This window comes from Gekko japonicus, unplaced genomic scaffold, assembly GCF_001447785.1.
Source record: "Gekko japonicus isolate JY-2015 unplaced genomic scaffold, Gekko_japonicus_V1.1 scaffold1048, whole genome shotgun sequence".
In the NCBI taxonomy this organism is placed as follows: domain Eukaryota; kingdom Metazoa; phylum Chordata; class Lepidosauria; order Squamata; family Gekkonidae; genus Gekko; species Gekko japonicus.
This window is the reverse complement of record NW_015166454.1, coordinates 31,749-45,373: the sequence shown is the minus strand read 5'-3', so window position 1 is coordinate 45,373 and position 13,625 is coordinate 31,749. Positions and strand designations below refer to the sequence as shown.

The window sequence follows — 13,625 nt, the reverse complement described above, 5'->3', positions numbered from 1 at the left end:
AAGGCAGATTTTTCTATAAACTTGAAAAGAGTCCTAGGTTTGCAGAAAAATGTGAAAGCTAAAAAAAATACACTGGGTAGCTTTAAAAAGCCAAAAATCAAAATATACCTGTATATTTAAAAAACAGATTCCCTCACTGGCTGTTGCTAGGCAACCATAGTATTCCAGTTCCCCTGGAGAAAATGGCTGCTTTGGAGGGTAGAATCTATGGCATTATACCCTGCTGGGGTTGCTTTCCTTCCCAAGCCTCACCATCCCAGGGCTCCACCCTCAAATCTCCAGGCATTTCCCAATCATGAACTGGCAACCCTAAGGGGAATTGATCTCTAATTGGGAGATTTGTTGTGATTCCTGGAGAGCTGCCATTGCCACTGCTGCTGTGGGGGAGCGGAAGCAGGTGGGCGGCTGGGAACACTGTCACCAGTGCTGCTGTTGGGGGGAGGAGTGATGGGGCAAAAAGAGATAATGATGGGGGGGCAGAAAGAAAGAGAGAGAATGATTGGGTGGGGAGGCAGAAAAACAAAGAGAGTGATGGGTGCAGAAAGAAAGAGGAAGTGACACACATGGAGGAGAGAGAGAAAGTAAGAAAAGGGGTGGCAGAAATGAGAAAGAATGTAAGAGAGGTAGGAGGAGAGGGGAAAGGTGGGGGAAATGTGTTGGAATTTGCAAGTGTCACTCCTTCCGTCATGAAAGACTTAAACAAATGTATGTTAATGTTATCTAGTTAGGATAGAACTAATTGGGTATTAGGCACGTTTTCCCCGCCAGAGAATGGAAGGTTCTATTCCTAATGAGTTTGTGAATGTCTATTGGCTGATCAATAAATGGAGGATGCTACATGCTGTTTGTCATGTACACAAGAGGTTGGGGCTTTGGGTGTAAACTTTATCTCCTTTGTTCTCTTACTCAGAAGCAAAGTGAAGTGAAAAAGACAAAATGGAGCTTAGAACTACTTAGTTAGGATGTTGTTATTTTCATCCATGTAACCCTTCCTAATCCTTGGGGGTTCCCAGATCCCTGGAAGGTCTTTTCCTTTACTCTTGAATAGTCACTGCCACTGCCTGATCAGTAGAGAAATTTCCACTGCTGATCAGTAGAGAGATTTCCACTGCTGAGGGGACCCTCAGCTCCCCTTTTGAGCTCAGAGGCATCACCTTTGTGTCTCCCACTAGCACAGCATCTGGCTACCACAGGGACAGTTTACTGCTTTGTGTGCTCCTGGGGGGATAGCCACTTGCCAACCCCCCTCCCTGGAGCTCCCTTTAGAATAGCATGTCCAAAACAGTTGGAGGTCTGTGTGGTACAGAGAACCACTACTAGCACCAGAAGTTTAAAGTATCTACTAAAAATAAAATGTTTACAAGCGTACTTTTAGCACAGCATCCGATTTGAGCAATGGCGAACAAAAGAAATTGGAAGAAAAATGCAAATCCTCTGCCCCTCTGCTATACATGCTCTAACAGATGGAAGAATAGGACAGGCTCTTTAATGTAGCTTTTCTAATTCCTACAGCGGGCAAAAAGCTCCTTGCTGGCTAACACCTACAGTGTTGCCCTTACCTTCAGGCTTACTCCAGTTCTCCAGGCCAGCTGCATGGTCGAAGATGGCTGCCTGCTTGCAGACCAGAGCTCAGAGCTGTCCTCAGCGCAGCTTTCCGATGAAAGAGAGCCCAAGTTCCTCTTTCAATTAAGTTTTATTAACTCTCTGTCTCCACCCACTTGACTCCGGTCAGCCCAGGTCAAGGCATCTTTTCCTTTTATCTCGCATTTTACACCTTCAAACCTCAGCTCTCTGCCTGAACAGGGGAGGGGGGAGAAGGGGGAAGTCTAAGCAGCCCATTGCCTTTAGCTACTCTCATTAGTATTTCCGCCTTCCCAGTCTGTAGGAAAAAAACCCTATTAAAATGCCAAGTGGAGACTTGCTGCTTGCCAACCTCCCTTCAGGTGAAAATGCATTTCTTCACATAGGATGTTGTTATTTTCATCCATGTAACCCTTTCTAATCTTTTAGTAAACTTTAAAGTCATAAGTTCTTTCTCAAGGGCAGTTGAGGGGAAGGGAAAGGGATCGTAAGCCGCTCTGAGACTCCTTCAGGTAGTGAAGGGCGGGGTATAAATCCAATCTCTTCTCATCTCATCTTTTTCTTACAAGCTAAGCACACATGTCTATGTCTGCATCATTTTTCTGCTGTGCATCATCACTCTGCTAAGCATATCCAACAAAATGGGTCCCCACTTGTTCTGTCCTAATAGTAGCTTCTTGTCCAGAGTACAGGTACTCTGTCCTTAAGTGAATTTAAAGCCTGAACAGTCCCTGGAAACTGAAGCAACCAAACTGAGGGTATCGTACTTTGGTCACATTATGAGGAGACAAGAGTCACTGGAAAAGACAATAATGCTAGGAAAAATTGAAGGCAGCAGTAAAAGAGGAAGACCCAACATGAGATGGATTGACTCAATGAAGGAAGCCATGGCCCTCAGTTTGTAAGACTTGAGCAAGGCTGTTAATGACAGGACATTTTGGACGTCATTAATTAATAGGGTTGCTGTAAGTTGGAAGTGACTTCATGGCACTTAACACACACAGTACTCTGTCTACAAAGTATTTGATTCTGATATATATAGTAAATATTTTGACTTAGTCTAGATTTTAGGAATTTTTAACCTTTGCTTATAATGAAGTGTGGCATGTTTTGTTTTTCTCCTTTATAATACTTTTACATATTTGCTACCAAAGCCACCCTAGATAACACATGGGGGGGAAACGTGATTAGGATCTTTTTAAAACAACAACAAAAATACCTCTAAGTTAACTCAGGTCCCTTGCGTCTTTCTCCATATGAAGAAGTAATTGTAACTTCTTAGAAGGCATCACTTAAATTGTGGCTGAAAGGAAAGGGTTAACCCCCCTAGCATTTATTCCAGATCTTCAAAGCAGTCAGCTGATGCAGCTGATTAGTTCATTTTTAAATGCTAAGGGTCCTAACCATCTCACACATCTAGGTTGGCTTTTTATGTAAGCAATATCTGGAAAGAAGCCTGCTTTTTATCTGAGAATGTAAAGGTTGTTTTCATTCTGTTCAGTGCACTCTTTTCATGCAGATGTGTTGATGTATATTCATTTTTTACTTGAGTGGTATTCAGAGTGTATAGTGGAGCCGAAACCTTATGATATCAACCACAGTACTAGCAAAATCATTCCTTTGTCTGCGCAGTGCTAGAGCTGCACTCCAGATCATCATCTGCCAGTGGTGCTACCACAGCAATTGGAACCCTCTGCACTAGATACACAATAACTATTGCTTGAGCACAAAAGGGGGGGGAGAAGGCTGAGCAAAGAGCCTACGTGTAGCATCCTTTGGCCTTCTAGTCCTCTGGCCTCTGAGCTGCAGAGGCTGTGCAGCATTAACTTTAAAGAAAAAGATATAGGTGAGAAGATTCCATAACAGATGGAGTAGGTAGGACAGATCTGCCCCATTTAAGTGGGATGGGAGAGGTGCAAAGCACTTCTTGCATCTCCTTTATTATGCCAGTTCAATAGAATCCTATGCAGTTACATGAGTCTAGGCTCATTGATTTCAGTAAATCTGTAAAGGATTGCATTGTTAGTCACTGCTGTAAATGGCATATGGTCTCTTGCTTGATCTGCTTTGTATTAATGGAGGGACTGTTCTATAAACCTATAGTATCTGTAAAAAGGTCAATTTATGCCACTAAAAGTCCTCTGTAAAGAAGTGAAGCATTATAATGTTTAACATTCCACAGACAATGCATGCTTCACACTATCTGTTCTAAATTCAATTTTTATATATCAAGGACTATACTCATAGAATCATAGAGCTGAAAGCAACCTCCAGAGTCATCTAGGTCATCTAGTCTAACCCATCTAGTCCATACGTCACTTGACCTTGGGAGATTTTGCATTTTTGTATGAAGGTAATTGGGGGGGAAGGTTCAAATCCAAGAGTAATAAAATGAGAATGGGGAATCCTGTAAGGATATTAGAATTCGTATCTTTAGGCACTGTTAGTGTAAATACCAAGAATGAAAAATGGTTGAAGCTATCAACCTACCACAATTGATCTGAAATTGCCCAAATTAATGATGAGGCTTAATGCAAGGTAACTATGAATAGTGTTTACTTTGCTTCTGCAGAGTTAAATCTCCTTCGAAATGTTGATGCAAATAACACAGAGCATAGCACAACAGTGAAAAGCTCCAGCTTATTAAGTGGATTCAGAGGTGGTTCCAGCTACAATCATGAGACTGAAACTATCTTTGCTTTACCAAGGATGCAGCTGGACTTCAAATCCATTCATGTTCAACAGCCACAGGAACCTTCATTGCAAGGTAAATTGTGTGTGGTTGATTCTTTTACACTGTGAGCCCACTGCATGTCATATATATTAGTTCCCAGTCTGACATAAAAATGTTGAGACACTAAAATTTAATTACTGTTGTAGGTGAATTCTTGTTTGTTGTCTATACAAAGATAAAATTTACATTTTTAAAAACAATATTGTAATGATTACATTTTTAAAAGCAAAATTGTAATGATTACTAGGACTAATATTAATTACAACAGTAACATGCTGGATGTGGTAGCAATAAGCAGGGAGGTTTGGCAGGCCTTTAAATCAACATCAACACTGAACTCTACCCCCTTCAGCCACTCGCCCCAAACTACAGGGCTGAGGAGGTCCAAACAGCCCCAACTAAAGGCTGAACACCCTCAGATGCACACAGTTGATCGCAAATCTATATGTTTGTACAATCAGATGCACAAGTGGCAGAGGTATTCCAGGTGCAGTTATGCTTCCATCTTGCTTTGGAGGCAGAATTGTGCCTTCATCTTTCATTCTCTCCAGTGGGAGGAGTCTTCCTAGTTACAGTCCTGCCTGCTTTTGAAACAACAGCATTTTCATGGAGCTCAGCAAATTATTTCCAGTTGTTGCATACCAAGGACAGAAGAGAAGGAAGTGAGACATAGACCTTCACTCTTAAAGAAATGATAACGTGCGTAACAACTATCAAAACATAATTTGCATTTAAACAGCAAACAACTTAATAGTTCTTCACTTGCAATACAGAAATATTTATCAAACATACCTTGAAAACTAGATGGAGAGAATACATAAGCAAATAAGAAAACTTAAGGACAAGTGATAAAGTTTAAATTAACACTAGGTTCTGGTGTAATTATGGTACTGTACCATAACTGGTAAAAACAGATAAAATGTCACCATTATTAAAATTCGAATTAGCTATTAACTTACAGCATTTCAGAAAAGAGAAGGAAGAAGTTTATCTTCATGGCTTCTATGCAGTGCCACGTGGACTGCACATGCACAGGCCAGTAATGGAAAAGAAAATTCTTAAGATTTCTAGCTTTCTCTAAGGCTGCAGGAGTGCTCCCCTTCTCTTCTGGTGTGCGCTGTCGTTTTCCTGTGCAAACTGGCATGTGATGGAGGCAGGGACAGCACTTCTCCCTCAGTCCTCAGCACTGTGGAAAAAGGACCCTCTCAGCTCTAGCTCTTCATTTTTCTTAGAAAGTATTTGGAGAGATAACTCTAGCATTTTTTTTCATTGGGATGACCTTGTTTAAGAAATGTGGTGAATGTGGGATGAAGATGGCCTAGTCTGATGCCCACAACTGGTGTCTAACTTGCCTGGGTGAGTTCCACAACATTGGGGCCTATCTGTCATCAGTGCACCCCCAAGGCCCACAGAGTGTCTTGTCTTAATGCCTTTCTTTAGGAGAAAGCATTGGGAGGCTTGGATAAAGACCACCCTGTTTGGAGGGCCAGAGAATCGGGGGCTCCTTTCTTGGGGGTCAGTGCCCTCTGTATGCCTATCAGTAGTGCTCGCTAAAAAAGCTAAAGGCAAATTCAAACATAAAGTTAAATACTTACCTCCTAAGTGCTCCTCACCCTCCAAGGTCCCTACCCCTCGACTGGTTTGACCTCAGACTCAATCACTTCCTCTGACATTGATGGCTAGTTTACAGTCATCTGATGATGAGTCCAGCGAAGTCCAGTTGTCTTCTCCTGAAGTGATTCAACCTCCCACCTGGAGAAAAAAGGCAATTTCATTGGATCCATATGTTCCTAGTTGAGGGCCACCTCAGGGGCTGAGGTTTCTATACCCTTCAGCTCCAACACCTATGTATTGGCCTCCAAACCTACCCTGGAACACCATGCCCCATATCACCAGGCACTATCTTTGGCAGCAGCACCCATTGTCAGTTCCAGGTGAGTTCTTTCAGCTTCGACATTCTTCGTTCCACAATCTTCAAAGCTATTTCCCCTCCAGCCCTCAGACTAGGAACATCCAGCTTCTGATTCCCAAGAAGCCATGATGCCATCAGAAGTAGGATTGTATGCCCTGTTGGATCCTTTCCCAGATGAAGCAATGGAAGACTCGGCAGCGATTTCACTGATGGAGGATCTTTGCCTCTACACTGATAAACTTACTCAAATGGCACTTTAGAACTAGACATCATTTGCTCATATCCACAACCTCAAGGTCCTCTACTCTGCCATTTTGCAGCCTATAGCATTCTCTGTGCTGCAGGGAAGACTTGACATAGTTAAGGGTGCCTGGGCTAAGCCAGCTTTAGTTTCTCCCTCAGCTAGAAAGTTGGAAAACATGTACAACATGAGGGAGGAGGGATGCGAGTTCTTGTTTTCCCACCCCATGACTAATTCTGTAGTTACTGAAGTAATGCCTTCTAAGCAGAGGTCTTGGGCACATACTTTGTCCTTTTACAAAGAAGGGTGGAAGCTGGATGGTTTGGGGAGAAATATTTATTCCTCGTGTGCGCTGATTCTCCTCATGGCCGACTTCAATGCCGTAAAAGGAAGGTATCAGATGTTCCTCAGGGAACATATTTTCCAGTATATTGATGCTTTGCTGGAAGATGGGAAGACCTTGGCAAAGTTCATAGAGGCCGAAGGTGTTAAGCTGGGAAAACATCAGATCAGTGCCACTTGCCATGTAATGGATTTGGCTAATAGGTCTATAGCATCACCCATTGTACTGTGTCACTTTCATGGTGGCATTCCACTGCTCTGCCCAATGATACTAGGGCAAGGGTTGATTATCTTCCTTTGAGGGAAGAGAACACTTCAGTGCACTGACTAGACAGATTGCGTAAAAACAAGTTAACAAGTTGATATCACTAGCCCGCCCTGGTCCTTTAAATCAAGATATTTTCCAAGGCACCTCCCACAGTTGCAGTACCACAAACTGTACAGGTATCATCCTCAGCAACATCAGGATACCTCATTTAGACTTCAGTATGGGCCACAATAGCACCCCAAAGAGCACCAGGGAAAGCAACGCAACCATCCATCCCTCTAATCCCCTAGAGAATCTGTTCAATGGGGAAAATCCTATCAGTGACTAGCGGGGAGCCTCAGTCATGTCTGCAGCCCAGTTTACATTTTGTTTGTTTGGACTTGCTCATTTATGGGAAGACATCACCCAAAATGCTTGGGTAATGTCTATCATTTGTAACGGTTTTTATATGTCCTTTTAAGTCCCTACCTTCTGACTGCTTGCCGTCACCATGTCCCATTGTTGCAGCTCTGACTTTGAAGCTTGGGGCCTCGCACCTCCTTAATGAAGGTGCTATTGAACTTATGCCTGAGTCAGAGACTTGGTCTGGTTTCTGTTCTAGATACTTTTTAGTAGATAAGTTGGACAGCAGTGGACAGTATTCTGGAACTCAGAGACCTGAACAAATTTCTCCATGTCCCCAAATTTCATATGACCATACTTTCACAGGTGCTGTTGTTGTCAGAATCAGATACATGGTTTGCTGTTATTGACCTGAAGGGTGTATATTTCCATCAGTCAGACTAGTAAAAGGATCTTGCATTCCCACCCTTTGACTTGACGACAGCCAGGGCTTTTTTTTGTAGAAAAAGCCCAGCAGAAACTTATTAGCATAATAGGCCACACCCCTGCCAGTGCAGCTCATTAGCATATTAGGCCACACCCATGCCTTCCCTTGGCTTGCCCAGGCGCCCTGTGGCTGCGGGGAGCCCGCCCTTGGAGGGAAGGGAAGGCAGTTTAAACTGCCTTCCCTTGGTTTGTTTGGGCGCCTCACGGCTGCAGGGAGCCCAAGCAAGCCGGCCCTTGGACAAGCCAGGGAAGGCACGGGAAGGTATTTAAATGCCTCCCTGATCCTTCCAGGGCCCCCCTGGCCCACCCACTTCAGAGAAATTGGGGGGGTCGCTCTCCAGGCCTTCCCTTTGTAGCCACGCACGCAGAAGTTTTGGCTGTAGTGGGCGTGGCCAACTCTGAAGCCAGCCGGAACTCTGTTCCTGTGCGTTCCTGCCCAAAAATAGCCCTGGCAATGGCCCTAGGGTGTTTACCAAGGGCATGTCAGTGGAAGTTGTGCACCTTCACCTCAAGGGTTGTACCATATACCTGTATTTCAATGAATGTCTTTTCATAGCCCCTATGTAGCCTTGGCTCTCTCTACTTTACAGTCACTAGGACTATAGGGAATGAAGAGAAGTCCAGAGAAGCTTGCAGACTATATTGTTCATAGGGGGTTGGTTGGACTCCACAATTGGCAAGGCTTTGTTGCCAGGTGACAGAGCTTTGGTTATCTGCAACTTGGCATTCAGTTTTTGTTGCAACAGATTCCAGTCCACTAAATCCATACAGTAATTGCTGGGTCTCATGGCTCCCACAATGTCAGTAGGGCCTTTACCCGGCTCTGTATGAGGACTCTTCAAAATAGGTTCCTTTGTAGTTTTAATGCCCTCACTGACTCTCCATAGAAGAATTTTTCTGTCCCTAGTCCTGTGTTGCATTCCTTTTCATGGTGGACAGATCTACAGAAGGGTTGGCAGAGAGTCCTAAGGATCAGACAATGGGGGCGGGGGGGGGCCTTCAATGCACATCAGGCATGAAAGGGAAACTACTAAAAATGGAGAGAAAATGGATTACTCTGGGCTTTCTGGAATCTCCACTGCAAGGGTATTTCACACATAATTGTATCAGCAAGCAGACTATCACAGAAAATCACCATGGGATAGAAGCAGCCATGGTACACCACAGTATAGTGATTATGACATATAGCTGTGTGTTGAACCTAGTGTGCCTGCCTCACTTTGGCAGAGTTGTCTTCAGGCTACGTTCCTTGAATCACTGATATGGTCAGGAATTTCACCTCAAGATCACACTGATAGAAATAATTGTCTGCATTTTAAATATTTGCCATCAAGTGTGTCTGTTTACATGACCATGCTTACATGTAATCAGTTTACCAAACTGATTTATTGAATCTCATTTCAGATGCTGATGCTAAGCCAAAGGTGGAATGCAGCGTAGTAACAGAATTCACTGATCACATATGTGTAACTATGGATGCTGAATTGATCATGTTTCTGCATGATTTAGTATCTGCTTACCTTAAAGAAAAGGAAAAAGGTATACAGATCACAGTCTTTATTCACATTACAAATCAATTAACATTTTCTACTACTGATGTATTATTTATATAATATTTCATAATGATAACATTTGTTTTAATGTATGGTTTTCTGTGTATGTCAGTTTGAATAACTGGAGAGCAGAAAAGTTCCTGGGGAAATTGCAGCATTTTTTCTCTGCTGCAAAAAGCAATCATTTTGCACAGTGTGTTCCAGAGCCATAATAGAAAAACGAAATTTGCTTTGGATTTCACCAGGGCTATATTTAGATTTCACAATAAGCCCCTATTCATGACAAGCACAAATATTGGGTTGGATTCAGTGTAAAGGTTTTCCATTGAGCAGATGGGATTTTCTCACCTCCCCCATCTTGCTGTGGCCCAAAGAGCTCCCTGAAACGATGTTCCTGAGGGATAGAGGATCCCCAAGAAAAACATGAGGGGTGAATTTGCAGTGGAAGGATGCTTACGTTCGTGTAAATCAACCGCTTCTCTCTTCCCCTCATAAACAGAATGTGATTGAAAGCTTTTTGATTTGGGAAGCCTTCATTCAAATTCCAGTTTGTTGTGACATCTTTATTTATTTATTTATTTATTTATAGTATTTCTAGCCCGCCCGCCTTGCAAGCAGGCTCAGGGCAGCTCACATTACTTGGCCCGCTGGGTTTCTGGGCAAATTAGAATGATTCCTCTCCACAAACTGGGATTTTAAACCAAGGTTTAATTTCAGGTTAGAGTCCTGGTTTAATCCATTTTAGAGCCCATTTTTTGTCATGACATCCAAATGTAGCCAGTGTAAAAAACCAACGACTTTTGATTGCCCTGTTAAAGCTACTGCACAAGCCCAAAAATCAGGACAACTAGATGTCAAATCTGGACAAAAAAATCCCTATACTTGAAAATAGTTCCAAACCTGCAGTTAATAAAGAGTGCAGTAACCCACTTCTCAAGTGGTTGGACTGCCATGCACAAAAACCCTATTTGAAACAACATGAGTGGCTGCCTATTTGTTTCTGAGATCCCCTCGGATCTCCAGAAGGAACTCCACAGTCCCATTTGTCACAGGTGTAAAAACTGACTGATTCCCCTTTCAAGGCTTTATTTCTAAGGTTGGTGATATTCTGAAGGCAGTGCATTACAGCATTTTGTCTTCTGCTGATTAGCCCCAAATTGCTTTAGGTACAGATGCTCATGGAAATAAATATACACAAATTGTAAACATTGGGGGAAAATCTGTTTTCTGACCATGGAAAAAGTACACTTAGAATGTAATTGAACAGGTAGGGACTTTCTTAGGAAAATTACTAAAAGGCAATGAAGTTTGTTGTAACTACCCTTTCTCATAATTGTTTCTGCGAGTTGTATTTAGGAATGTATAAGCCATTTTGAAAAACCTCCAAAAAAGTATACAAAAAAATAAAGTTTTTAAAAAAATGACCAGCACCAAAGTTGGGTAAAACCAGATAAACATCCAATAAAATTGCAGGAGGAGGCTCAAGGTTGGCCTCTTTAAATCAGGCCTGAGTAGATCAGAAAGAAGTCCCCACTTCAGTCTATCCTGGTTAGCTTTCCAGCTTACCTCCAGCCAACCAGCATCGCTTTGTCAGAATAAGAGGAACCACTGACAGACATGTCAGCAAGCCTAGATCTAATGCTGACTGCACAGCATAGAAGGCCTTCGTAATTGTCTTATTCATACAAAATAAAGCACTCATCCAAAGGGCAAAGAACCAGTCTTGCACTAAAATAGATTTATAGATTTATTTGTCTGTAAATCTTGTAGCACTGTCCTTTTTATTATATTAACAATCGAAACTTTATTTTTATCCTCTTCTAGCCATCTTTCCACCTCGCATTTTATCTAGTCGGCCAGGACAGAAAAGTCCAGTCTGCATAGTTGATGACAGCACTACTGAGAGAGAAGACAACATTACTTATACTACAGTAGATTGGAGAGAATTTATGTGCAATACATGGCATCTGGAACCTACACTCAGGTAATTCACATTTTGCTTCAAGTACAGTCAGTCTCTGACATGAATATATACTGCTCTGCAAGATAGCAGTGATGAAGTTTCTGGAACAAGGGAACAAACAGGCGAGTTTAGCAAATGTGCAAGGAGAAGGTAGGTGTGTGTGTGTGTGTGTGTTTTAGTATAAAATTCTATCAAGATAGGCTAAGTGAAAAGGCCAGTAGTTTAAAATACCTTTTTTGGGGGGGGGCGTGGAGTTTTAGGTACCAACATTTTGTAATTTCTCAGTGTTGTAGCTGCTCAAACTACTCAGGCTCAGAGGTTCTAAACAGGCTCAGAGGTTCTTGGCTAGTTTTACTATGGTACAGGAAGGGTTAGACAGAGGGTCAAGCAAAGGACAAGGTTTAAAATTGGAGGGCACAGGACTAGTTTAAGCTCTGGTATCACTTTGAAACTTTATTACATTTATAGATTAAAGTACTAATACCAGAGACTGATTAAAGTACTAATACTAGAAACTAGGGACAGTGGGTTCACAGATAAGGCTATGCCTTAGACAGGTTTTTGTAACAGAAAAAGGGAAACAAAACAAACTGCAGCTAGGGTTTAAATACAGCTAGGGCTTAAAAAACAGGGGGTCCAATTTTAAACTAAACCTAAAATTTTAAGCTAATTCTCACATTCTTTTAAGAAGGGTTTTTTCCCCTATAAGAAAACAAGCAGTTGCATACCTCCTGTAACTGCTGAGGCTGTTCAGGTAGAGTCCCCTTTAATCCAAGCCCAGTAGGGCTAAATCACCATTTGAAATTAAATTAGCATTTGAAGTAAAAGGCAGCCTGGGAAGGAGAGGAACATTTGTCTTAGCAGCTCCCTTTCAGCAGTACCTATTGTTAAGCAACCAGAGGCTGACTCACTCATCCTCCGTTATTGGTTAGCTCCCAGTCAGTGTGATTGGCTCCCAGGGGGAGTCTGTGTTTGACCCAAGCTATTTATTAGGGTTCCTATGAGCAGGCCCCAACTCTGCGAGGTTGCAGGCCCTGCTCCAGTGGCCAAGTGTCCCAGCTCCAGGAACAAGGGAATAAACAGGTGTGTTAAGCAGACTTGCGAGTTCAGCAGCAGGGTGCAGAAGCCAGAGCACTGGTCTCTCCATGTCCGTAAAAAGGGAAAGCACACTTTCCACTAACAAATCTATATAAATAGGAAATGTATTAAAAAGGGGATATTAACAAAAAAGCAATGATAAAGGTAGAATGCCAGCAGGGGGCTGGGGGCTATCCAGTGTATTGCACTGAGTGCAGCATGTATTACTGTCTGCCAGCTCGACAGAAGTCATGGGTGTGTGCTTGTTGCAAGTTGCTCCTGGTTCTCTAGAAACAAGTTTGCACCTTAAAGGCCAAGCTGGCTGACCTAGAGAAACAGAAACAGTCAGTTAGGCACATGGATTAGACACTCGGGGACTTGTTAGATGTGTCCCAACCCAAGAATGGCAGTCCTGCCACTGTCAGGAAGCATGAGGGTTAAGGGGAAACAAGGCACCATGCTGCAGAAAGGGGGAATGTTCCCTGAGAAGGAACCCCTTCTATAGTTGGTGAACAGGTATTCTTTCGCACCAAGGAACCATCCCTTGGTGGTGGTGGTGGGGGCTCTTGGTAGTTGGCAGTTCGATCCTTAGGCATATAGATAGATGGGTTGCAAACCCTTATACTGACCGCATGGTGATTTGCCTGTCTGGTGCGAAGGTAGCAGACATTATATGTGGTCTAGATAGGCTGGTAAACAGTGCTGGGGAGAAGCCAGTGGTCGTGGTACATGTTGGCACAAACAATGTGGGGAAATGTAGTTGTGAGGCTCTGGAGGAAAAATTTAAACTGCTAGTCAGGAGACGCAAGGCCAGGACTTCTAAGGTAGCACTTCTCAGAAGTGCTGCCTGTTCCACATGCAGGGCAAGCTAGAAAGGCACAAATTAGGAGTCTTAATGCAGGGATGAGATGATGGTGTAAGGCAGAAAGGTTTTGTTAGGCACTGGAATACTTTTTGGAACAAGCAGTACCTGTACAAAAGAGACAGCTTTCACTTGTGCCGAGAAGGAACCAGGTTGCTGGCACTTAAAATCAAAAAGGTGGCAGAGCAGTTTTTAAGCTAAATCTTGGGGGAAAGCCAACAGGAGATGAAATGTTTCTGGTTCAGGATCACTCATCTCTCTCTC

At 42.9% G+C, this 13,625-nt stretch overlaps 1 protein-coding gene across 1 annotated transcript in view; it reads left to right on the top strand.

Annotated features, from left to right (window-relative positions):
- KIAA1109 (KIAA1109 ortholog) overlaps positions 1-13,625 on the top strand; it is a 217,015-nt gene that overhangs the window by 193,467 nt on the left and 9,923 nt on the right. Inside the window, 3 exon segments of the mRNA XM_015412031.1 lie at positions 4,154-4,348; positions 9,311-9,445; positions 11,284-11,443. Of these exon segments, the coding sequence (XP_015267517.1) occupies positions 4,154-4,348; positions 9,311-9,445; positions 11,284-11,443 (490 nt within the window).